General features: G+C 40.1%; 1 protein-coding gene across 1 annotated transcript in view; it reads right to left on the minus strand.

Moving 5' to 3' along the window:
• SKAP1 (src kinase associated phosphoprotein 1) overlaps window positions 1-27,435 on the minus strand; it is a 376,479-nt gene that overhangs the window by 329,913 nt on the left and 19,131 nt on the right. The window contains exon 2 of the mRNA XM_043962576.1: window positions 24,994-25,099. Coding sequence (XP_043818511.1) covers window positions 24,994-25,099 — 106 coding nt within the window. The remainder of the gene's footprint in view (window positions 1-24,993; window positions 25,100-27,435) is intronic.

The raw sequence follows: 27,435 nt of genomic DNA on the forward strand, positions 1-27,435 counted from the left end.
TCAGCACCTATCATAGTGCCTAGCACAGAGTAAAAGCTTAAGAAATAATTGAATGGGGGCAGCTAGGTGGCTCAGTGGATAGAGCACTGGCCCTGGAGTCGGGAAGACCTGAGTTCAAATCCGACCTCAGACACTTAACACTTACTAGTTGTGTGACCCTGGGCAAGTCACTTAACCCCAATTGCCTCACTAAAAAAAAAAAGAAAAAGAAATAATTGAACTAAGAGTCACACCTTACTTAAAGTCCATTCCTTATGGTGAATCTCTTTATAAGGATATCTATAGCTGGTTCCTCATTTGCTCAGTCCTCTTAAGCCCACTCAATTCAGCTGCCCTGCCCAGGGGGAAGCTTTGATCTTTACTCTTCAGTCCATGCATAGATTCATAGTGAGTTTTCTTCAGTCCCAGGTGCAGTTTCTTGCCTCTAAAACAAACTATATACAGGAAAAAATAGGAAACACTTGAGAGAGGGAAGGCACTAGAATTTTTTTGGAAGGCACTAGAATTAAGAGTTGAGGAAGGCTTCCTGGAGAAGGTGGGATTTTATTTGGGACTTGACAGAAGCCAAAGAAGCCAGTAAGTAGATATAAAGAAGGAAAGAATTCTAGTTATGGAGCACTATACACGTAGCACATAGAGAGCAAGTAGAGGGGTGGAGCGCTTCAGGTAAGACTGGTGAAGGAGAAGAGGGTCTCAGTTTCCTCAATTATAAAATAGGGATTATACTAGCAACCCACCAGGGTTGTTTTGATGATCAATGAGATATTTGCAAAGTATTTAGCATAGTGCCTGGTTCACAGGAGACACTTAATAAATGCTTATTTTCTTCCTTATCTTCCTTCTTTTTTTCTTTTCTTTTTTTTTTTGATGGCAACATTATTATCACTGCCTTGCTCTCCCCCATCAATTATCTCCTGCACCCCCCTCCATAACTCTTCCCTGGAGATCAATGAGCACAGTCTAATCCACATACTGGTACCATCCAAAGATGCACACCTCTGTACCTTAACGACTCAAATTTACACAGAGCTTTAAGATTTATGAAGTCCATTCATCACAGCAACCCTGTGAGGAAAGTTCATAAGTAGGATTATCCCTGTTTTAGAGATGAGGAAACTGAAGGTCAGATAGATTAAGTGACTTATGCACAATCACACAGAAAAAATCAGTGAGATTTGGTCAAAATTCTCTTCTGACTCCAAGTTCAGAGTCCCTTCTCTTATGCCATGCTTACTCTCCTACTGTATTTTTTTTTTAGTGAGACAATTGGGGTTAAGTGACTTGCCCAGGGTCACACAGCCAGTAAGTGTTAAGTGTCTGAGGTCGGATTTGAACTCAGGTCCTCCTGAATCCAGGGCTGGTGCTTTATCCACTGTATCACCTAGCTGCCCCTTGCCACTGGATTTTGATGACTTGGGAAGAGAGTGTGACAACTCTATGCAGCTCTGCCTCACTTAAATCCAATTCATGAGTGAGTCAAGACATTACCCTGTGATGTCATTGGTCCTCTTTGAAAATGAAAGACAAACAACAACTAGAGATATAGACTAATGAGAGTCAACGCTAGATTAGTGCCCTCTCTCAGGAATTCCATCCCAAACTGAAGCACTTCCCAGCTTTGATTTTTTAAAGATAGATCTCCCTAACTTGCCCAGACTTAGAAGCACAATGAACACTTGTGGGCCAAATCCCAATCAGCATGGAAGCTCAGAGTTTTTCCTTGACTTAGGCTACTTCTCCCTTCCTTAAACATCCTGGTGAACCTTTACTCCCCAAGGGTCACCATAATGATGCCAGACTTGATGTGGACAAATTATCACCTTTAGCTCTACAGCAGCTCAGAACTCCCCAATTTAAGAGATTCACCAGTCTCGGCCTCTCCACCAGTGGGGATTACAGGAATGTGCCACCACTACTGGTCTTATCTTTAATACTCACACACAAATGTCATGGAACACAGTAGGTGTTTAACAAGTATTTATTGAATAATGCCTTTAACCCAGTTTGATTCATTCTCTCTGCAACAAATACCGGATGGATGGATGGATGGATGGATGGATGGATGAATGAATGAATGAATGAATGGAACATGTTGCCTAAGGTCATAAAGAAAAAACTGGTATAGAATTTGCTTGTGTATCATAACTCCAAAAAGACAACTCCACAAATGTGTACAGACGACATGTGGAGTGCTGTATTCCATTCTGGAGACCACATTTTAGGAAGGACAGTGATGAGCTGGAGGGCATCCAGAGGAGAGTAACTAAGATGGTGAAAGGCCTTGACATCATGCCATATGAAAGTTGGTGAAGGAATTAGGTGTGTATTAGGTTAGGGAAGATAAGACTTGTAGGGGACATGGCATTTCTCCTCAAATATCTAACAGCTGCCATGTCAAAGAGAAATCAGATACTCTCTGCTTAGTCCCAAAGGGCAGAACTAGGTATTTTGTTTTAATGTAAAGGGAAACACTTCTTAAAAAATCAGAGACCTAAAAAGTAGAATTGACTTTTTCAGGGTATAGTGAATTCCCTCTTATTGGAAGTCTTTTCATAAAGGTCTGGATGACTACTGGTCACGTGTGTTATAGAGGTTATTCTTGCTTTGATACAGGTTAGGAGTAGATGGTCTCTGCAGACCATTTCAACTCAGATTATGGTATTCTGGAAAATAAGAAGTTTTCACCAAACAAGAACATATATCTTGTACTTTTCAAAAGAAAATCAAAGACTTCTCCTCTTCAGGAGTAGAGGAGGAGGTAGAGTATGAGAAAGAGCTTTACTAAGGGAAAGAAATTTACTACTAATACAATATCTCATTTAACCTTTTGAAATGTGAGTCATATTTTAAAAAATCACATCAAAAACTCTTCATAAACCATATGATCATAGATCTTAGAGAAGCCATCTAGATCAATCCTCTCATTTAAAGAAAAGGTCCAAGACAGTGAGTGATTTACCGATGGGATCATATAGGCAGTTAACTATCAAAGGTGGGATTTGAATCCAGGATCTTAACTACTTGAAGCAAATGATAAAGACCAACATGACTTCATGTTCCCACTTGGCAAAGAGTTCTTAATCTTAATAAAGGTGATCTTGAACTTATTTTTTCTGATATTTTGATAACTGCATTTCAATAGAATTGGTTTCCTTTGTAATCCTATGTACTTTATTTTATGCATTTTAATCGTTTTCAGTCACATACAACTCTTCCTGACCCCATCTGGGACTTTCTTAGGAAAGATACTGGAGCAGTTTGCCATTTCCTTCTCCAGCTCTTAATACAGATGAGGAAACTGAAACAAACAGGGTTATGTGACTCATCCAGGGTATCTGAGGCCAGATTTGAATTCAGGAAGATGAGTCTTCCTGACTCCAGCCAGGCCCAGCACTCTAACCACACTGCACTACCTACAATATTTGTACTCAATCAGGTTTGGGAGGAAATTAAAAGATCTAGTCTTTCTGCCACCCTTCTGCTGGAGAGGACAAACAAGGTCTGTTTCCATCGTGACCTAGAAGCATGTGCCTCCTCTTAAAGCCTGGTTTGTGGGAGTACAGATTTACTTGGGTATCCACTCCCTCCAAAGCCTCTTCTTCTCCCTTCTCTTAGCATAGGTCATCATCCCTTCCTTTTATCCTAAAAATCCCACTTGCATGGTCTTGGCCTTTACTTGAGTTGGTATTTAATGGTGGGGTTTTTTTGTTTTTGTTTTTTTTTTGGTGAGGCAATTGGGGTTAAGTGACTTGCCCAGGGTCACACAGCTATTAAGTGTCAAGGGTCTGAGGCCAGATGTGAACTCAGGTCCTCCTGAATCCAGGGCCGGTGCTCTATCCACTGTGCCACCTAGTTGCCCCTTAATGGTGTTTTTTGTTTTTTTTTTTAGTGAGGCAATTGGGGTTAAGTGACTTGCCCAGGGTCACACAGCTAGTAAGTGTTAAACGTCTGAGGCCGGATTTGAACTCAGGTACTCCTGACTCCAGGGCCGGTGCTCTATCCACTGCGCCACCTAGCTGCCCCCCTTAATGGTGTTTTAATACCATAAAACTACTTTCCTAACACAGGATTACAGGAATTAGAACTGAATGTCAATTTACAGATGAGAAAACTGAGGTCCAGATGAGTGAAATGTTTTGCCCTTGGTCATACACAAAAGTAATGAGTAACAGAGCAAGGATTCAAACCTGGTCCTCTGATTCTCTGTCAAGTGTTTTCCACACCATGGTGCCTCTTTTCCCTACTGTCCCTCTACTTCTGGTAATGAAATTTCTGCCAATAACCTCTAATACTGGAAGGTATCCTCTTCAATAGTCAAGGGAATGTTTCACAATAATTATTAACACAATGCAAAAAAAATTAACAACACAAAATAATTATAGTCAAATCCCAATTATCCCTAATTTCAATGGTATGGATAATCAGCAAACAATCATTTATGTAAATTACTCACTGACTTACAAACACTTCATATGGAGGAATGGCTATCTTCTACTGCGCTATAGGGATAGAATATAGACTTGAAAGAAATCTTGATGGGCCAGAGCATGCATCTGAATCTAATACGGTTTTTACAAAATTTGGGGTGGAATCTGGACTTGTAAGTTCATTGATGTGGGAAGCTTCCAAGTGAAGAAACTGCCTTTATCACTGTAGATCAATATCTTCTCTTCAGCTTGTTTTCTTAAAGGGCTGCCTAGAGCACTGAGATGGTAAATGACTTGCCTAGGGTCACACAGCCAGGATATAAGGTGGGATTTGAGCCCAGGTCTTTCTGACTCTAATCTTGGCTACATAACCACGATTCTTGGTGCCTCCTCTAAGATTAAAATGAATGATGATAAACATCAAGTCTTATGCAAGTTCAAAAAATCAACTTCACAAGTATAAGATGGAAGGAGTGTGGAAAGACAGAAGTTTCAATGAAAAAAGACCTGAGGAGAATGGGAGACCTCAAGGTCCAAATGAGTTGATAACATATGACAGCCCTAGAAGCTAATGGTACATTGGGCTCCAACTGAAGAAGCAGAACTTCCAGGAAAAAAAAGGTGGTGACAGTCTCTCAACCCTGCCCTGCACACACCACAGACCGAGCATTGTGTGCAATTATGGGGGCCACATTTTAGGGAGGGTATCAATAAACTAGGAGGGAAACAAAGAGAGTGAAGGGTCTTGAGTTGAACCTATTTATCATCTGAAGGAGCTAGAGATGTTTAGTGAGGAGAAGAGAAGAGGTAGCATGTGTGTTGGGAAAAAGAGAGGAGGGGAAGTGGAGAATGATATCAGTCTTCCAGGATCTGAAGGGCTGTAGAAAAGAAATTAGACTTATTCTGATTGGCTCCATGAAAGAGAAGCAAAGGCAATGAATGAAAGTTGCAGAAACAAATTAGGGGCTGTTATAAGGAAAAACTCTGATGATCTTTGAGACAAGATTGGATTACCATTTACTGGGTATGCTGTTGAAAGGATTCTCTTGAAGGTGCAATTTAAATTGAAAATCTATGATTCTCGGACTTTACTTCCTTCGAAGTAGAGAAGCAGGGAGGCCTCGAGGAGGAGGGGGAGGAGCAGGAGGAGGAGGAGGAGAAGGCAGCCTGTCAGCGCCCCCAGCCCCCAGCCATGGGCCCCCGCTAGTGCTGCTGGTCACTGGCCCCCGAACTGTGCCCTGGGCTACTGCTACTGCTGCCTGCTGCTCTTAGTCATGTCTGTGTCTGTGACGGAAGGGCTCGGAAAGGGTTTTGGGGATCACATTCACTGGAGAACACTAGAAGATTGGAAGAAAGAGGGTGCTGCCAGTGGGTTGCCCCTGATGGTCATCATCCATAAGTCCTGGTGTGGTGCCTGCAAAGTCTTAAAGCCCTTGTTTGCGGAGTCCAAGGAGATCTCAGAACTTGCCCACAATTTTATTATGGTCAATCTTGAGGATGAAGAAGAACCCAAGGATGAAGCCTTTAGTCCTGATGGTGGTTATATTCCAAGAATCCTTTTCCTGGATCCCAGTGTCTAGGTCTGCCCCAAAATTATCAATGGGAAAGGGAACCCCAGCTACAAGTACTTCTACATCAATGCTGAGCAGGTGGTGGAGGGGATGGAGGAAGCCCAGGAAAAGCTGATGGGTGACTGCTTCTGAAAAAAACATCTGGAAGATGAGCTGTGATGGGGCTAGGAGCTTGCCCCTTCCTTCACTGACATAAAAGTGTGGGAAGGAATCTTCTCATGGAAAATACCAAGAGATGTGGCTTGCACTGGAATGCAGGACCTGCCCTTCTGGGAAAGGTCTCTGTCCTCTTGAGAAAATCCAGTTTTCCCATCCAGTTGCATGCCCTGGGATTCCTCCCCTCCTTCACTACCACCTTTCCACTGATTTGCCTGTTTACTGGTAACTGTTTGGTCTGAGAATGGGCATTGGGTTGCCTTGTGGATGGGCCCTTGCTACTCATGTGTGACCACTCGGCTTCTCATCCCTTCTTGCCTGTCCTCCACACCTGACTCACAAGGGCATTGAAAGTGCGGGCAGGAACATCGGCCTCCAGCAAACCAGCCCATCTGTTTCTGTTTCCAAAGGAAAACTGGAAGGTTGGTCAATGGGTCAGGGTCCACAGGGAAACCAGGGAATATTAGTTCCCTACCCTTGACCTTCCTTCCTCCCTCTCTCTCATTTTCCCTGTTTGTTCCAAGGAAATAAGTAAACTCTGAATCAGCTCCCCTTCTCTAACCCTTCCCCCGTTGTCATGTCTAAGCAAGGCCTCACCTTCTAGAGATCCTTTCTAGTCATTTCATCACACTGTACTTTTGTACTAGGGTTTGGAAAATGACTTGTAATTAAACTTTTAATAATGCTTTAAAGAAAAAAAAAGAAAATCTATGATTCTCAAAAAAAAAAAAGAAAATCTATGAATCTCTAAATAAGGCCTGCCTGTACTATTGAGATAATAATAACAATACTTAAGATATTACTTTAAGGTTTACAAAATGCTTTATATGTTATCTCATTTGCTCCTCACAACATCCCTGGGTGGTAGGTAATATTGCTATCCTGACTTTACAGTTGAGGAAACTGAGGCAGAGAGAGGTTAAGTCACTTTCCCAGAGTTGTCCAGCTGGTAAATATCTGAGGCAGGATTCTTGACTCCAAATCTAGCACTCTTACCCACTGTGTCACCTCGCTGAGAAAGAATGACCTGTCCATGGAGGGATGTGGGATGTCTTCCTGCTGTGTTATAGAGCCTGGCATGGGTCATTTGATCCCACCTTGAAACCAATGCCCCATTTATAGAGCCCTAAGAATCTTTTCTCTCTTCCTTGCTTGATATCTCTACTGTCCCAAACATCCATCATTTCTAGTGGAAAAGGAAGTGCAGAAGGTTTGTCAACACTGTTTCTCTGCTAAAGCAATGAAAGATAGGTTCCTTATGTCCTTCCCGAGAGCTACACACTCAGTTTCCATGAGGATGTCAAACATCTTTGTCATGTGCCTAAATATTTCTTTAGAATCTCTAATATTTCAACTGGGATACCTAAATATACAATGAAAGATTAAGAAATTGGGTATAGTAATTAGACCCACCCATGCCATATGGCAGTGCCAGATCCTGGCTGGGACCTGAAAAGTCAATTTCACAGGAGTCTTACATAGCCTGAATTCTAATCATTTTAGGATCGGCAAACATATGCCTGCCCAACCTGCTACATCTACACAAAATTCCAAAGGAAAAAAAATCACAGACCAGCATCAACAAACAATTGGTCTTTCCCAATAAGATTTCCCATTTATTTTCTACTAGACTGTCAATTTTCAAAATAATGACAGGTGGTTACGGAAGATAGACCCAGTTAGGCCACCCTGCTAAATGTAATCTTAAGAAGTGCTCCTATAAATCAGGGTAACTCAATTCATCCCAGCCTTAGCATCACTGTACAATATCACTTATAACTATTTTTATTTTTCCTTTCTCCTATTTCTGAATTTCAGTCCTGGGGCTCACAACAGAAACTCTTTCTGCCCTTCCGGAATTCCTCTGCGGTGCCTCTTCCTGCTGAGACATCCATTCCGCATTACCCCAACTGTAGGTCCCCTCCCCCCTACCCCCAATGGAGACATGATCAATTCCAACACACTCGGTTGGTCCCCTGTCCTCTTGAAGTCAAGATACTTTCATCTCCTGCACATCTAATCATTTCAAAGACAAGGACAGAAAAATCAGCTCTTGCTTTGTGAACTTTTGTCTCTTGTGCTTGAGAGACTGTCCTAATATCCCCCGAACATGTTTTAGTGATAACATTTACTGCACTAGGGCCAAAATGATTTTCTGTCACTTTCAATTTCAGTTCAATAAAAGTATAAGAGCTTTGTTTCTAACCTCTGTCATTTGTAATACCATAAAATGGTTTAAAAAATGTAAAATTGAGTTCCATTTCCTACTGGACTACCAACCTCACATTAGCTTTCCTCTTATCAAATTTACAAAAAAAAAGTCAGAAATTGCCTTTCCCTTAAAAAAAAACAACCAACAGTAGAAATTTCTAAATCTCATAGGCATGATGTTTGAATTTAATTTGATCCTGAGTAATTTCTAGTCTGGAAGTTTTAAAGGAATGTAAAAGTTATTCTGCCTTCCTATTAAACCTGTCATATCTGGCGAGCAGAGAATGAACTCTGAATATACTGTCATCTAACAAATTCCATACTGAACTTCAAAAATCACTAGTGAAAAGTGGTCATCTTTAAAAATACATATACTTATTAGAAGCCCAACTGAGGATTTGAATTTCAGACAACAAGCAGGTCCACTACAAGGCAAAATATTTCTAGGACAGAAGAACCCTTTTTAAAAGACAGCTTGACTCAGAGGATTAAACCCCTCCTCAGAAACTCTAGAACTTTGGGTCCTAATTCCTAATATTTCACTAACTCTGTGACCTTGGACAAATGACTGAAATCCCATTTCCCTCATCACTAAAAAGGGTCTGGTAGAATATAATATGGTTGTCCAAATCCAAACTGAACACAGACCCCATTACCACATCCTAGTTGACAGATGGGAGCCACTCACTCATGGCAACCTGGCAGAAATAAATATTTAAAGGTTAAAATTGCTTTGCCGGCAAGAAGCCTGCATAAATGATTATGAGAACTTGACCAAGGTTCACAAACTCAAGAGGGAGCATTTGTTCAAACTTTTGAGCAAACCGTTTGCAAAATTTACGTAAACGATGCTGGGCTTGTGACCACTAGAAGCACAGAATGTTTAAATCTGGCACACTGGATTCACTCAAAATGGGAGCAACAGAATGATCGAGCTCCAGCCGTAGCTGGGAATGTATTCATTTTCATAAAACCTTAATATTCAGAGGTTTGTTAATGTTCTATTAATTTTTTTGACTGGAATGCTAACTACCTTGTGGATGGCTATGCTTTCCTTTCTCAGTTGTTGTGCCCCAGAACACTGAGTTTTTTTAATCTATCTGCCCTAGAAGGGGGTACCCTTTGAAGCCTGAAAAATCAAACACTGCTGAGCATTTTTGAAAGATGTATGAAGAAGCCACCCAGACCTGGCTGGACAGGGATGAGATCTTCCCAAACAGCTCAGTTGTGGCTCTGTAAAAATATACCCAATATAGGGGCAGCTAAGTGGTGCAGTGGATAAAGCACCAGCCCTGGATTCAGGAGTACCTGAGTTCAAATCAGATCTCAGACACTTGACACTTACTAGCTGTGTGACCCTGGGCAAGTCACTTAATCCTCATTACCCTGAGATATATATCTCAGGGTAATGAGGATTAAGTGACACACACACACATACACACACACCTACACCCAATATGAAATAGTATTTGCCACCTTACATAAATAAAACCCCAAAAGCAAATGCTAAGACATCTCATTTCCATCTTAAATCCAGTGAATGTGTGAACAGCCTGTTGTATGTGGATACCAGTCATTAGAGTTCTGGTGGGAGTGATTCTGTTATCTGTTTCCTTCCCAGGCCCTGTGTTGAGCAGGAGAGGCAGGGTACATTTCATTAACAAGCCTGCTAACGCTACAGTTTAGAGTGATGAGGTGTCTGGACATAGCTTCTGAAGAAGAGAGGCCTCAAATGGAATGAATCGAAAAAAGTCACTTAAGACCCACTTCATTTTCAGGAGGGACCATGGAATAAAATCAAACTTGGGTCAGGCTTAATTTTCCTACATCTTTTCCCCCTGATAACATTATCATTAGCAACGACACGATTGGTTGGCAACATGTGTCTTGTTTTGCCCCTCATTCTTCATATTTACAACAACAACAACAAAATCTATGCTGACCAAAGTTTTAAAGAGAAAGTAGACAGTAGAAGCTACAAGATCACCATTGGCAAAACCTGCCTGTTTGGATGCTGTTGCTAAATGTTACAGAAATAGAAAAAGATCTTAATTCAGATATCATTCCCCTACTCACTTCTCTTGCAGTTCCCTACTCAGCCATTTACTCAAGTTTCATATTAACAGTGGGAAAGAGAGAGGCAGGGAATTTATCAGAAAGAATGGACAGCATGCAAATCAGAGAAAGGACCCCAATCAGCAAGGCCTCTCGCCACAAAGTTACTGGAAGACTACAAATGCATGGATGCTACAGAGAGACATTTTTCAGTGTCTCTCTCTAAGTACAGAATGGATTGCCACGGAGGGGCAAATTAATGGGAGGTCCAGATGAAATCAGACTTGAAATCAAGGCCAATACTAATGGCAACACACTGAAGAAGAGAATCACATTCAAATGCTTTTCCATGTACAATGTTAGAATTTAACAGGCCTTGATTTACAGACTCAGAAAATATGAACCTAGATCTTTTGAGTGTCTACGAAAATGGCATCAAAGATTTTCTGAGATGTTCTGGGGGCAAATCTATATTCAGTAGAGAAGACGGGCACGTCCAAGTGCTCATGCAGAGTCAAATCCCATTGCTAAGTGAAACAAATTTCGAACACTCAGAATAAATGGCTAGATGAGGAGAAGCGCCTCGGCTAATTAAAGACAATCTAGTGGGGCCAGCCCAGCCTCAATGGTAAAATGCAGAGCTCAGTTATCTGCCTGACTGCCAGGTCACATTTTTAAATTTCTTTTTATCTTGATGCTGCATGTTATTCAGCTTAACGAGCTCAATATCAGCGGAAATTGCATACAGCATAGTTATGTTAATGAACTAAAACTGCCTTGAAATTGCATTTTTCCTATACTTCAATCTGAAATTTTAAACAAGATATAAAATTAAAACAACATAAACGCAGTTAGTATTATTAGACATTTATTACGGCAGCACTCACCAAGTGCTGCCATGGTTAAAGCAGGATCAGGAAGTTTTATTGAGAGAAAAAAAAATCTTCGTAACTGCTGAGGGGAAAAAAAATCAACTTTCCCAAGTCTTAGCTTTGGGCCAGAGTTCTTTCTTCCACAAAAACTGTTCATCTATTTCCTCCTTCATTACAGGATTACATCCCACCAGTGAATAGAATCTCACTCAACAACTATCCACTAGAATAAAACCGATTATAATATCTGTAATTTGGCAGATAAAATCATAGGAAGGTGCCTGAGGCACAGAGAGATTAAGTGATTTGTATGGGATCACACAACTAGGAAATGTCTGAGACTAAGATTTGAATCCAAGTCTTCCTGATGCCAGGTTTCATTCATGAGAGTTCTAAAAAGTATGATCCATGGCCACTTGCTCTCTGAGACACTTACTTAGCTGGATAACAGCTAAAATATTGTTTTCACAGTTTCTACTCATAAAATTTCTGATTTATGAGACATTCGTGAAGGGAAGCTTCAGGGTACTCTAACGACAAGTTTAACTACAACCCAGTGTAACAAAAAAGAAATAGAATCGGTCCAATTTGGATGGGCAAGCAAATCCAAGAAACCTCTTCGGAGGGACAAAGTCCATGTGGTACAGGAGAAAGACTGAGTCAGAAGGCCTTGGGTCTCATCACATTTCAAGATGAGATGATTTATATGTAAATTGCTTTCCGGGGGCAGCTAGGTGGTACAGTGGATAAAGCACCAGCCCTGGATTCAGAAGGACCTAAATTCAAATCTGGTCTCAGACACTTGACACTTAATATCTGTGTGACCCTGGGCAAGTCACTTAACCTTTACTGCCCTGTCCCCCTCCAAAAAAAAAATGTTTTCCAAACCTTCAAGCTTATACATTATATAGGGTGTCTGAAAAGTCTCGTGACTGATAGTTTTCATGGCAGAATTTGAATCCAGACCCTGATTATAGATCCAGTCATCTTTCTGCTGGCTGTACCAGGTTACTTTCTGTCCTGCTGAGTAAAGGACCACACAGGGAAAGTCATTAGCTAAATCCACTGGTTTTTGACAATTCAAAGTGGGCCCCTCTCCACCGACACACAATGGAAGGAGATAATAATGTCCCACCAGCTAAAATTCTGTCACCTAATGACCAATCTGATGATGATTCTTTCTCCAAACTAAGTGAGGCTGGTCCTTAGATGTTAGATGGCACAGTTTACCACTTTACCCCAACAAGAATGACTTGTAATCTGTGTGTAGCATTATAATGATTTCTAAAATACTGATGCTTTTTGGTTTTTGTACCATAGCTATATTGCCACATAATACCCCCTTTTCATTGACTCTGCCCTTGTAACAAAGAAAAACAGTTACCCAAGCCTATCAGATAAAGTAACCATGTATAACAGCATATGTAACATTTTGATCTTATAGTATCCCACCACTCTTCATGGAAGAGGAAAGTCCATCTCATCATGTGTTTGGTACCAAGATTGATCACTTTAGTTGCTCAGAGTTTGGCTTCCTTTTCTTCTTCTTTTTCATATATGAAATTGAATCTCCCTTACATATGCTTTGGTTGGGTCTTTTTAAAAGGTATATGTTAAATTTAACATGGCAGTAACTACACTATTTTTTTTAATTGAGGCAGTTGGGGTTAAGTGACTTCCTCAGGGTCACACAGCTAGTAAGTGTCAAGTGTCTGAGGCCAGATTTGAACTCAGGTACTCCTGACTCCAGGGCCGGTCGGTGCTTTATCCACTGTGCCACCTAGCTGCCCCTAACTACACTATTTTGATTATCTGAATTTCCTTTCATACTTTTCCCCTCTTTTGTGTATTTTCCAATGTTTCACTGATGCTATTTTCTTCTTCAGACCTAATTAATTGTTCCAGGACAAAAAATTAAATCCCTCCCTTGTAACAAATTAGCATAGCCAAGCAGAACAAATTCACATATTGCTCTTATCTGAAAAATGTATGCCCCATCCTGCACCTTTAGTTCACCACCTCCTTGCTACGAGGCATGATTGTTCTTTGCATTTATCAGCGTTCCAAAGTCTTTCACCATTATTTTTCTTTACAATAATATAATCGTTATATGTTATTTTTCTGGCTGTTTACTTCATACAAGTTTCTCTGAATCTATACCTTTTGTTATTTCTTTTTTTTCCTTTTCTTTTCTTTTCTTTTTTTTTAGTGAGGCAATGGGGGTTAAGTGACTTGCCCAGGGTCACACAGCTAGTAAGTGTTAAGTGTCTGAGGCCAGATTTGAACTCAGGTACTCCTGACTCCAGGTCCGGTGCTCTATCCACTGCAACACCTAGCTGCCCCTTATCTTTTGTTGTTGTTGTTGTTGTTTTTTGTTTTCGTTTTTTTGCAAAGGGCAATGGGGGTTAAGTGACTTGCCCAGGGTCACACAGCTAGTTAAGTGTCAAGTATCTGAGGTCAGATTTGAACTCAGGTACTCCTGAATCCAGGGCCGGTGCTTTATCCACTGCGCCACCTAGTGGCCCCTTTTGTTATTTCTTAGGATGAAATAACAGTCCATTGCATTCACATACCATAATCTGTTCAGCCATTCACCAATTGATGTGTTATGTTTGTTCCCAGTTTTTTGATTTTTTGTTTGTTTTTGTTTGTTTGTTTAGTCATCTTTCAGTCACATATGACTTCTTTGTGGCCCCATTTGGGGTTTTCTTGGCAAAGATACTGGAATGGTTTGCCATTTCCTTCTCCAGTTTATTTTACATGTGAGGAAAGTGAGGCAAACAGTTAAGTGACTTGCCCAGGGTCACACAGCTAGGAAATGTCTGAGGTCAGATTTGAACTCGGGTCTTCCTGACTCCAGGTCCAGCTTTCTATCCACTGAGCCACCTACCCGTTCCTTCAGTTCTTTAATAAAATTTTTAAAGTGCTGCTACAAATGTGTTCTTTCCTTCTGACTTTGATCTCTTTGGGAGATATTTTTAGTAGTGGAATCTCTGCATCAAAAAGATGACTGCCTTTTACCATTATTTTCGTTTTCATCATTGCAGAGGTGTATCTTGTTCTCCTTGTTCAACTCACTTTACTGTGCTTTGGTTCCTAGAAGTCCCCTCTTTTCCAGGTTCCATATTTGTCATTTCTTATGGTGTAATAATATTACATTACATTTCAATACTACAGTTTGTTCAGCTAGCTCGCTAGCTCAGTAGATATGAACCTATTTGATTTCCAGGGTTTTTTTTTGGAGGTGGGGTGGCTTGTTTTTGCTACCACAGAAAGTGATGCTATAAATAATGTTTCAGTGCACATTAGGTCTTTATTTCTGTCTTTGACCTCCTTGGGTATGTGCCCATTAGTGTGATCATGGGGTCAGTTTTGTGACTACTTAATTCCAGATCGAATTGGTTCAACTGTTCTGGAAAACAACGTAGCATTATCTTTAAGTGTTTCACACAAACCCTTCCCTAATCTGTTGCTTTTGAATCCTTGCTCTTGCTTTGACTTCCCTTCTTCTCACCTCTTCCCCCAACATTCCACTGTCTGAGAACTGAAAGGGCAAAGTGAAAATGGGAGCAATCAGAGCAGTGTTCCTCATTCTCAGTGTGCTGAAGGGACTTGGCCCTCATTTTTGTTGCTGCCCAGAACTCAGTGGCATTTGCCAAGGTTTCGGACTTGCAGTAAATCAAATACCCTGGCTTGCTCCTTGCTGCTATGGTATGCTCTTTGCAACCATTTCATCATCTTGAGTGACTGTAGGAAATGAAGTTTGGATTATAAGGGCTTGCTGTCTTCACTATGCTCATCCTTCCCTTCTCCCAGCACACAAAACTGTCCATTCCCCTTCCCCAGACTTTTTTGAAAAGAAACTGTATGAGCCAACTGACTGTTCTTTGCCCTGTGTGAGGACTGTCAACGATGGGTATGCTTCCATACAGAGCAAAAGAAAAACAGTGGCAATTTCTACTTTTTTTGGGGGGAGTCCATTTCTACTTTTCAACGAGAGACATTGGCTGCTGTAGGTTGCCTTTACTTACCACACTTGACCCATTTTCCTCCTTTGCCCTGCCCAAAAACTAGCAACCCTTACTTTCTAGGGCAGATATTTCACTGGGCTCTTTAGTGCCAATGATTTTCATATTGTGCATATTTCAAAGGTCACTGAAGGACTTAGTCATTACAAGAGCCAGGTCCATGTGCTGGAGAGTTGATTGTTAAGTGTTCAGTGTGAGCCTTTACCCCTTAGAAGTCAGCAAATGCTACAAATCAGAGTTTGATTTGTTGTTTTGTTACTTGTCTAGACTTTTAAAAGTGATGGACAGGGGGCAGCTAGGTGGTGCAGTGGATAGAGCACCGGCCCTGGAGTCAGGAGGACCTGAGTTCAAATGCGGCCTCAGACAATTAACACTTGCTAGCTGGGTGACCCTGGGCAAGTCACTTAACCCCAATTGCCTCACTTAAAAAAAAAGTGATGGACAAAATATGAATAATGCATTTTAAAACTTCAAGTGCCCCGTGCTTTTGAAGAACAGGTTGTTAAATATTTACCAGCACACCCTTAGCCAGAACATTTCCCTAAGCATTTGTTAGGATATAGTTTGGGAGGAAAGGATGACTAAGATTGGATTTTCAAAATATTGAGCATGGGTGAATAGTCTTTTGTTGTTGCCTTTGAAGACAGCTAGTCATTTCCTGTCATTTCTGGAAGTGGAGGTCATAGGCAATAGAAACAAACCTAAGGTATTGTTTCCTTCTGTGAAACTTATTGATATTAAAGAGGATTCCAAACAAGAGACAGACATTTCTAGCACACTGAATTAGGAAGAAGCAAAGAAATCAGTTTAGGTAGCAAGGTTATGATGCAACCCACAAAACCCAAGAAATGTAAAACATAGGATGAAATTCTATCCAAAATGAGTTTCACATGACTGAGGTATGTTCTGAATCTTGTTCAATAACTCAAGCCTCAGGTGACTTAAAGACTGCCCAAGTTGACTTGCATCTAACCTTGCCATGGCCTCAGCTCTAGCTTTAGAAGTGTGACTCAGCGAAAGAAAAAGCCTTTTCATATCCTTTGTGTAAATTGTGGGTCATACAAGGGGAAAAGGAAGACAAGGAGATGGTCTGAAAAGACTCCCTGGAGCGTGTTTCACGGTGTTATCCTGTAAATATTTATGGACTTCACACCATCAAATATGTAGAGGTTTTTTTAAAGTAGGCTATCAAACCAAAGAAATCTTGTGCATCCAAGGGGGTTTATTAAATAAGCTACTATGATAGGACATTGGTATTACTAGAGTTGTTTACAGTACAACTCACAATGGCTCTTTCTGTTGGGTAAATACTCTTTCTGTAAAGGAACCCAATCATGCAGGCACACGTGCAGATTCAGATGAAATGAATCTGAGTTAAGTGTATGAACCATTTAAACCTAAATGGCTTTTAAGGATTACATAGTAAATGTAATTTGGCTACTTCTCAAAGTTTGACAATTCATTTCTCCCTCCTCGGAACCCACCCCTTTCACATCCTTAAAGAAAGAAAAAGAAAAAAAACCACTACAGTGTTATCTCACTATTGATTAATTACATGCCAGCTTCTGGACTAGTTGCCTGTTTATTCTGTGTGTGTGTGTGTGTGTGTGTGTGTTTTGGGATTTCGTCATTGGTATTCAAAGTGTTAAAATTTATTTGGGGGTTCTTTATAGATCTCTCGTCCTGCAGTGGTGTTACACAGGTGAGATGGATGGACCAAGACTAGCTTGATTGTTTCTTGTGCTTTCAAAAATCACAGTAAGGGAGAAAGGTGATCTTTATTAAGTGTCTGTGATAATGCAGTTCTTTCCTTCAGAAAACAGAAAAAATTTCCTTACCATTCTTTCAGGGCAGCCTCAAAATACATGGTCTCCCTTCTAAATTTTAATCATAATTAGAATGTGAACTAAATTGTAATTAAGTTTGTTTGAGGATGTGAGAAGGGTCGGCTTGAGAAGAGAGAAATCTCCCACCTTCTACAGGAAACCTTCCTGATCCCTTTTAATTCTAGCTGATGATTCCCTCTGTTGATGATTTCTAATTTATCCTTCGTATAGCTTGTTTGAATATAATTATATTTGCATATTGTCCTCCCCCAATAGATTGTGGGCTTGTCAAGAGCAGGGACTGCCTTTTACCTTTCTTTGTATCTCCAGCACTTAGCACAGCTCCTAGCACATAGTAGGCGCTTAGCAAATGTTTATTGACTAAGTGGCTGATAATTCATACAGTTTTGGTGATGGTGTGTTTTTCCCATTAGAATCATAGAACTATACAATACAGAGCGGGCAGAGACCTTGGAAGCCATGTAGTCTAAACTTTTTATGGCAAGGGAAAGTGAAACCTAGAAAGGGGAAATTATTTCACTCCTTTGACATATAAGACCTTGAGCCAATCATTAACCTTTCTGGATCTCAGTTCCCCATTTGTCAAACTGGGATCAAATGAAACTTCTTGTGGTGGTGGTGGTGGTTCAGTCATTTTAGTTGTATTTGACTGTGACCTTCTTTTGGGTTTTCTTGGCAAAGATACTGGAACAGTTTACTGGACTTGGGGTCAAGCAAAGGGAGTTCAAACCCCACCTCATAAATGTGTGAGCCATATGACCCTCGGTAAGTCACTTAACATTTGCCTATCTCAGTTTCCTCATCTGCAAAATGGAAATAAGAATAACACCCAGGATTGTTATGAAGATAAAATGAAATAATATTTGTAAAATATAAATGCTAGTTATTGTTCTTGTTGTTGTTGTTGGAGATGCATGTACACACAAGGATATACAAAATATAAACAAGTTAAATACTAGAAAATTTCAGAGGGAGGCCCTAGCAGCTGGGGGGATGAGGAAAGAACTGTAGGAGGTGGGACTAGAGCTCAGCTCTGAAGGTAGCTGAGAGGTAGAGATGGGGAGTGAGTTCATTCCAGGCCTGAACAACAGCCTGTACAAAGACACAGAGATGGGAGGTTCTATGTCATGTGTAAGGAACAACAAGAAGGCCAGTTTGTCCAGAATTCAGAATACGTGGGAGGGACTGGTATATATCAAAAGCCTGCAAAGGTATTCTGGAGCAAGGTTGTAAAGGGCATTAGTCAATCCAATCAATAAACACAGGCAAGACTGACAAGACGTGGCACCTGATTATTTGGGGAAGGGGGTTGGGGGAGCGGGATGATTCAAGACAGAAGCTCATCAATTTGGAGCCATGTCCAGCAATACCACTGCTGGGTCTGAAGAGATCATGGAAAAGGGAAAAGGACCCACATGTACAAAAATATTTATAGCAGCTCTCTTTGTGGTGGCAAAGAATTGCAAATCGAGGGGGATGCCCATCAATTGAGGAATGGCTAAACAAGTTGTGGTATATGAATGTAATGGAATACTATTGTGCTGTAAGAAATGATAAGCAGATGGATTTCAGAAAAACCTAGAAACGCTTACACAAATTGATGCTGAGTGAAACGAGCAGAACCAAGAGAACATTGTACACAGTATCAACAATATTTTGTGATGATCAACTGTGATGGGCTTGGCTCTTCCCAGCAATGCAATGATCCAAGACAATGCCAAAAGACTTATGGTGGAAAATGATCTCCACATTCAGAAAAAGAACTATGGAATCTGAATGTAGACCAAAGCACACTATTTTCACTTTTGTTGTTGCTTTTTTGTTATTGTTCTTGTTTATATTTTCTTGCGTTTTTTCTTTCCTTTTGTTCTGATTAAGGTGGAAATATGTTTAACATGATTGTAATGTATAACCCATATCAAATTGTTTACTGGCTTCAGGAGCAGGGAGGAAAGGGAGGGTGGGAGAAAAATTTGGAACTCAAAAAATATCTTTGCATGTAATTGAGAAAAATTTAAATAAATAAATTTTTAAAAAAAGACAAGCTCAGGAGAAAGACTAGGAATTGATCTATAGATCTGGGAAGCATTTTTACAGAGACTATAAATGAACACATTGGAGCTAACAGTGTCACTGAGGCAATATAAAGAGAAAAACAAAAAGGACCAAGGATAGATTTGGCCTAAACTCCCAGTCATGGGGCAGGATAAAGATGCTGACCCAGCAAAGAAAATGAAGCAGTAGTAGCCAGACAGATGGGAATGGAACCAAGAAGGAGCAATGCCATGAAAACTCAGAGAACAGATAGTACACAGGAGGAGAAGGTGTCATGGTGTCAAATGCTGTACAGAGTTCAAGAAGAGAGTTCAAGAGCTGGCAATTCAGAGATCATTGGTAATTTTGGAAAGAGTAGTTTAAGTTGGGTGATCAATTTGGAAGCAAGATTACAAAGGATTGAGAAAGTAGTTAGATAGGAAATGGAATCAAATATTTTCTTATTTTTATATAACTTTTTCTAGGAGTTGGCAGTGAATGGTGATAGGAAGATAACTTGAGGGGATCATGGGTACAAGGAAGAGGTTAGTTTGTTTTTTAAGATTTAGGAATCCTAATTATGTTTGTAGGGAACAGGGAATGAGCCAGGAAATAGGATGAGATAAAAGATTAGAAAGGGGGATCGACTGCAGGAGCAATTTGTTGGGGCATGTCTTTAAGAAATACTGTTTGTGGAATGTTATTATTGTGTTATAAGAATGACAAGCAGGATGACTTCAGAAAAACCTAGAAAGACTTATGAACTAATGCAAAGGGAAGTGAGCAGAACCAGGAGAATGCTGTACACAGTAACAGCAATATTGTATGATGAACTGTGAATGACTTAGCTATTCTCAGCAATACAACAATCCAAGACAATTCCAAAGGACTCAAGATGAACCATGCTATTTGCCTCCAGAGAAAGAACTGATATCTGAATACAGGTTGAAGCATGCTATTTTCTTCTTCCTTCCTTCCTTCCTTTCTTCCTTTTCTTCATTCTTTTTTTTAAGTCACTGGGGGTGACAAGATGGGTTAGGGTATTATTATAGTCAAGATAATTTCCACCAAAAACTCTTCTTTTTTTCCTACAATTCTATAACACTATTCTTGAAATAAGACAGGCTAAAAGCTCATTTTGTGACACATGAATTCTTTTCATCTTAGAAATTATTTGATCGCTTATTCTGACATTATTACCAAAATTAGATTTACATACATACAGCCTTCCAGAAACTGCCCTTGTATAGATGGATCTATGACTATAATGATAATTGACAGAACTCTAGCTGACAGGTTTATCTTGGTCTATATCTTCAAACCAATTGATGTCACCCACATCTGAATATCAGTATTTAATGGAGACAGCTAAGTGGCTCAGTAAATAGAACACTGGGTCGGAAGTCAGGAAGACCAAAGTTCAAATCTGGCCTCAGACACTCACTAGCTGTGTGACCCTGGGGAAGTCATTTAATCTGTCTTAATCCACTAGAGAAGGAAATGACAAATCACTCTAGTATCTTCACCAAGAAACTCCCATGGACAGTATAACTTAGTCCATGGGGTCATGAAGAGTTGAACATTACTGAAGGATTCAAAATAACAATTTAACATAAGCAACAATGTAAATATATGTGTATAGCACCTATAAAAAAAACTACAGAGATGAAAGGATGATGCATGTTGTAACAAATCTTCTTTTCATGGTACAGCGATTGAATACAGTTGCCAAGAAGATTTCAAAGAATTACTAGGGTACAGAAGGATGGGTCATTTCATCAATGTGGGGAGCTTCCAGCTCAAGAACTCTCTCCAGCAACAGCTATGAATTCATGAATATGTCCTATGTGTTGCCTAAGGTAACAAGAGGTTAAGTGACTTGTTCAGGGTCACCCAAATATTAAATGTGAGTGACACAAATTGAGCCTGAGCCTGGATTCAGGAAGACCTGAGTTCAAATCTGACCTCAGACACTTACTAACTGTGTAACCCTGGAGAAAGTCACTCAACTCTGTTTGTCTCAGTTTCCTCGATTATAAAATAAGCTGGAGAAGGAAATGGCAAACCCTTCCAGTAACTCTGCCAAGAAAACAAAGAGGTCACAAAGAGCCAGACGCAACTGAAATGAATGAACAAGAACAAAATTACCTGACTCCCAACCCAGAACTCTATACACTCTGACAAACTGCCTCTTGTAAACAGTTAGCTACGGAAACTGAGAGCAGAGACTATGTCCTATGTCTTTACATTTCTCAAAGACCCTACCTAATACAGTGAATCTCTAGTACAGAGCAGGTACTCAGTCAAAATTTACTGAACTCCCCATTAAATCCCTCTCCTTTGCTATCTTTCTCACTTTGGTTTATGGACTTCTACTATGATTTGAATAATCATGAAATTCTAAATGAACATATTATCTTTCTCACAGCAAAGAAATGCACAGAAATCAGCCCCTAATGATGCAGATGTTTCCTGAAGCTACTACTGATGATTTCCTGAATGTCTGCCACACAAACCACAGCAAGCTCTTTGAGAGGACTGAGCTGCTCCCTACTTGCCAAACTCAGTTTACAAGCAGTTGCTTAAAAAAAAAAAAAAAAGAGTAGCTGCTATTGCAGCTGTTAAAGTTGTCAAATCATTGCAATTCTTTCCTTCACTACAGAGCCAAAATATGAAATTCAGACATTTCTGTCAGGAAGCAAATCCACATAAAGAGAATTTCTAAATAAAATAAAATTAAATTAAAATTTTTTAAAAGAGAATTTCTACTTGTACATCCAGAAATGGAATAGGGCATTTGTGAACTCCAGGCAAGATTTTAGTGATTACCTTCCCAGAATCTTTACTGGAAAATATATGATGACATACTGAAAATCAAATACTTCTAAGCCATGAAAAGTGGAATTTCCAGGCATTGAAATATGTACATTTACAAAAAGGAGGATTAGAAAGTGTCCCTTATGTCCAAGGCTTTGTGTTGTTTCCCATCTTCCCTACACCTAGTCAGAACAGTGATTGCATAGCATGTTTCCCTCATCATAACAAAAAAACCTAAAGCAGGTACCACTCTCATCCTTTGACTTCTTCAATCCCTATAGATATGATCAAATCCATTTACTAGATTACTTTCTGGGCCATGAATTCAGATATGTCCTGCATAAAATCGTGCCCCACACAAGTCTCATAATGCACATTGCTCTCATTGTGAAACAGAGTCTGAAACAACAACCATCCTTTTACCTATCCACTTCACTAATTCTTCAAAAACCACAGGATTTCACTCAAGCAGATGCTCCCTCCACCAACACAAACCACAATCTCTCACTGCCTTAGAGCAGTTTGATGAGTTGCTGCCACCAAAAGAAAAATGCACTACTTGCTGACCAGGCCTCTGCTAATGAGCCCTCTGTTGGGCTGGTCCTCAGATGAAGCACAACAGGATCTACTATTGGGTCCAGCCTTCCCAGAACAACACATTTACACATTGCAGCCTCTCAGCAGAATGTAAGCTCATTGGGAGCATGGCCTCTTTTTTATTTTGTCCTTGTACCCCGCGAGCACTGAGCACATGCCTGGCATCTAAGAAGATACTTGTGGAATTGGATGGGTTAGATTTACCAAAGTTTGTGCTCTGCTGATCTAGGACCACCTCCATGCCATAATGTGGTATAAGAGGACTATGTTAAGGGACTCTGGTCCAGTAGAGGCAGTATGGTGCCCTGGATACAGTTGGCCTCCAAGTCAGGAAGATCTGGGTTCAGTTCCCTTCTCTGTCATATCCTGGCTGTGTGAGCCTGGGCAAATTACTTAGCCTCTCAGTGCTCTAGAAAATCTCCAACATGATAAATTTCACAAAGGTGCCAATTTACACAGGTACAAGAAGTTTCCTCATCCAGATTTTCACACCAATAAAATCCTAAGTCGATCCCCTATCCCTTGTTTCTTGTCTTTAGATACAGAAGATCTGGGATCAGAGATCACCTTTGAAAATACTGCGTAAACTGGGGCAATCCACTCACCTTCCCTGGGCCTCAACTCCCTCATCAGTAAAATGAAGGGATTGGACTAGATGGCTTCTGAGGCCCCTCCCACTTTTAGATCTAGTATCCTCTGAGTCTACATTTGGGCCTACTAAAGATAAACTTGGGAGAGGTACAAGTCCTGTGTGTCAGTCAAGCCTTCATTTACATAAATCTAATACTGTCATACTATAACTATGAGAAAGTTAATTTCCACACCAATTGAGGCAAACAGGGTTAAGTGACTTGCCCCAGACACACAGTTAGTAAGTGCCTAAAGTCAGATTTAAACTCAGGTCTTTCTGACTCCAGGCCCAGGCTCATTTTTTGCCACTTAAATTTCTTATTTGGGTGGCCCTAAATAAGTCACTTAACCTCTGTATGCCTTAAGCAACCCCATAGGACAAATTCACCAAGTCCTAGCTATTGCTGGAGGGAATTCTCATGTTGGGAGCTCTGCATGTTGATGAAATTAAAGATAGTTTGATTTTGGAACATAAAAAGAGAAGAGGAAAGGGAAGGAAAAAGGGAAAGAAAGAGGAAAAGGAAAGAAAGAAAAGATGGAAGGAAGGAAGGAAGGAAGGAAGGAAGGAAGGAAGGAAGGAAGGAAGGAAGGGAGGGAGGGAGGGAAGAAAGGAGGGAGAATGAATAAAGGAAGTAGGGAAGAAAGAAAGAAAGAAAGAAAGAAAGAAAGAAAGAAAGAAAGAAAGAAAGAAAGAAAGAAAGAAAGAAAGCTCCTGTCTTCTTCTGCATTCTGCTTGTTTCAATTATTCAGGCCAACCCAGGCTGATAATTACATAGTCCCAAGTTGCTGAGTAAAACTGATGCTTAATTAGCCAGCAGGAAAGATCGATTAAGATACAGCAGGGCATCTTGTGAGGTTCTTTAGCATGACTATGGGGAATAGGATCTGGCTCTGGGCCCTTCCAAAGGATAAAACTCTCTGCTGCCGCTCAGGGACTTGACTGGAGTTCTTAAAGGAGATATACAACTATCAGCCTCTCAAGTGTTTAGGCACCCCTTCCCCACCTTCTAAGGACAAGGCTAATTGGCACTCAATATAAAAATTCCAGATCATGAATACCACCAGATTGGAGAAGGCCAAAGTAAACTTTCATGCCTTGCTACCCTCACCCAGTGACTCCATTCCAGGCAGAAAGTGGCAGGGAAATAGGCTTAGAAGGAAGATCTTACATTCCTTCATGTTTCCCTCTTCCTCCCTTCCCCCTACCCATAGCAGATGTATGCACCTGTTAGATGTATTTGTTATAAAATGCACATCTTCAAAAATATGTCAGAATTTCTTATGGGAAAACTTATTGGTTAAGCATAATATTCCACTTATTGGTTAAGCATAATATTCCAATGCAGTCTGGGATAGATTATTCCATGTGTTCAAGAGAGTTCACACGTGCAGAGTTTGATATGAAATCCCTTCTACTGGGAAAGGAGATAATGAAATAGAGCACAGGTTGAAAAGACAAAGCAAGGGGTCTCTGCCTACTGTCAAGTACACTTTTTTCCTGAAGAAATATGGCTAGACATAATTTTAATCCTTGGTGACTTTTTTAGTTAAATGGAAAGATCTTTAATAAAGGCCAATGAAGTTAACCTGAGGCTCAAAAGAGGTCTTCTAATTACCTTGGGCTATACAGATAATTAAGTGCATCGTCATACTTTCTCTAAGTACATTTATCATGTGTCTACTGCCGTAGATTATACTTTGTCTGAAATATTAAGTAACAATTCCAAGAATAATGGCTTTAGACAAACCTGGCTTTGATCTGCTGGAAGCCCCGTAAAATTGCATCTCTGGTCTCCCACGCACTGGTACTGAGGTTCTCATTCTGCAAACCTTCCACCAGGTAATCTTCCACATCTAGAAGGAAATAAAAATGACTCAAAAAGAAAGAAGAGGGACTAAAGAGGGAAGGAGGAAAGGCTACTAAGGGGATCCAGGCCTCACCATTATTTCCTTATTTTAAAAAATGTAAAAATTTTAAAAATTAAAAAAAATTTTTAAATGTGCATGCAAGGTAACTTGTGTCAGTCTAGGACCATCAACTTAGAAAGCTAAGGCACATGTCAGCCACTAGGCAGACCCTTTTTTCTAAATAAATTATATTTTAATATTAAACATGATCATGGATGGCAGAAGGAATAGGTTGTCAAATTTCATAAACATACAAATGTTGCAAACTAGTCACAGAAAGTGACAGGCCAGCAGGAAACCATGAGGAAATCTTAACAAACACCACTGAATTAAAACCAGAAATACAAAATCAAGGACACAAAAAAGCAGGCATTCAAAGAAAGCAAATTTCTGAAGAGGTATAATATCAATTGGATCACACAGTACAATGGAGTGAGAGACCACACATGCAATAAAGAAAGAAGCACTGGCAAAGAAAACTGCATATGTGGCTCAAACACACATTCTAAATCTGGGTCATGCTGGAAGGTATATGTAGGACACCAAATCACTTTATGTTAATCACAGTAACATTTGGAACCCTACTTTAAAGAGTACATACCTCCCCTACTCTCCCCCAATATATACAATACAGAGAAAATGCCTATATTGACAATTGGGAAATTGCCAGAATTAGCAGGTCCTTGACTTATTCTGAAAGAAAAGGAAGACCCAAATGTACCTAAAGCATTGTTGTTGTTTGTTCTTCGTTCTCAAAGAGGACCGTGACATCTGGGTGATGTCATGACTTGCAATGAACTGGATTTAAATGAGGGAGGGCTGTGCAAAGTCACCAGTCTCATTCTCTCCTCCAGAGCCATCTGGGTCTGGTGGCAAGATATAGATCAGGACGACTGGAGATGGCCCTGTATAATTTTAAGGCAATTGGGGTTAAGTGATTTGCCCAGGGTCATACAGCTAGTAAGTGTCTGAGGTGAGATTTGAACTCAGACCTAAAGTATACCTCTGATTAGAATGCAGCTCTTTTGAGAGAAAAAAAAATCATGGATCCCAAGTTGGCCAACTTCAAATATTTAGGCTGTAATGAAATAATAAAACACCTCTTATCAATACACTAGTTTACATAATAATAACATTTCTAGCACTTTAAAGTTTGCAAAGGACCTTATAAATATTATCTTATTTGTGTCCTCCCAACTATCCCACTTTATAGATGAGAAAACTGAAGCAAGTGAAGGTAAAGTGACTTTTTCAGAGTCACAGAGCTAGTCCATATCTGAGGCCAGATTTGAATTCAAGTCTTCCCAGGTCCAGAGCTTTATGCACTAAACCACATAGCTTACATAGAAATGGTTTCATAGTTTTGAAATCTTTTCTCAAATATTATTTTAGTTCATATTCCTCCATAGAATTAATATGTTTTTATCTCCATTTGCAAATGAGGAATCAATCTCAGGGAGATGAAAGGACTTGTCTAAGGTCATAATAAGTGGCAGAATGCTTTTGAACAAGCACTACAAATAGAAAGTGACTGAATCCATAACTGACTAGGAGAAAGAAAACTTTATTACAATTGGGAAACTGCACACAGTGCTTTCAATAATCCCAGATTTCTCCTTGACACAAATCCCCATATTTTGAATGATGAATCATCTTAGTCATGTCCTAATCTTTGTGTTTTCTTGGCAAAGATACTAGAGTGGTTTGTCATTTTCTTTTCCAGCTCATTTTACAGAAAAGGAAACTGAAGCAAACAGGATTAAGTGACTTGCCCAGGGTCACAGCAAGTAAGTGTCCAAGGCCAGTTTTGAACTCAGGAAGATGAGTCTTCCCAACTCCAGACCAGGTGCTCTATCCACTGCTCCATCTTTCTGCCCTTGAGCAGTGATGCTACCTAGCTTCAAATCACAAAACAGAAAATCTCTGAAGAATTAAATGTGGACATCATGTTCTACAGCATATTGGCATGAAGGATACAGAACAAGAAATGGCATAAAAGATATCTAAGACATATATGACCAAAAAGAAGTAGATGAGTTGAGTATGAAGAGGTAGGGATAACATATAGAAACCCAAGTGTGGCTTGGAAACCCCTCACATGTTTGAATATCTAGTGAAAGACGCATTTATTGGTTTAGTGCAAGGCTTACTGGCAGACAGACAAGAATTGTACCAAACAAAAAGGTATGGGGGCAGCTAGGTGGAGCAGTGGATGGAGCACCAGACCTGGATTCAGGAGGACCTGAGTTCAAATCTGACCTCAGACACTTGACACTTACTAG

This window comes from Dromiciops gliroides, chromosome 4, assembly GCF_019393635.1.
Source record: "Dromiciops gliroides isolate mDroGli1 chromosome 4, mDroGli1.pri, whole genome shotgun sequence".
Classification (NCBI taxonomy): Eukaryota; Metazoa; Chordata; class Mammalia; order Microbiotheria; family Microbiotheriidae; genus Dromiciops; species Dromiciops gliroides.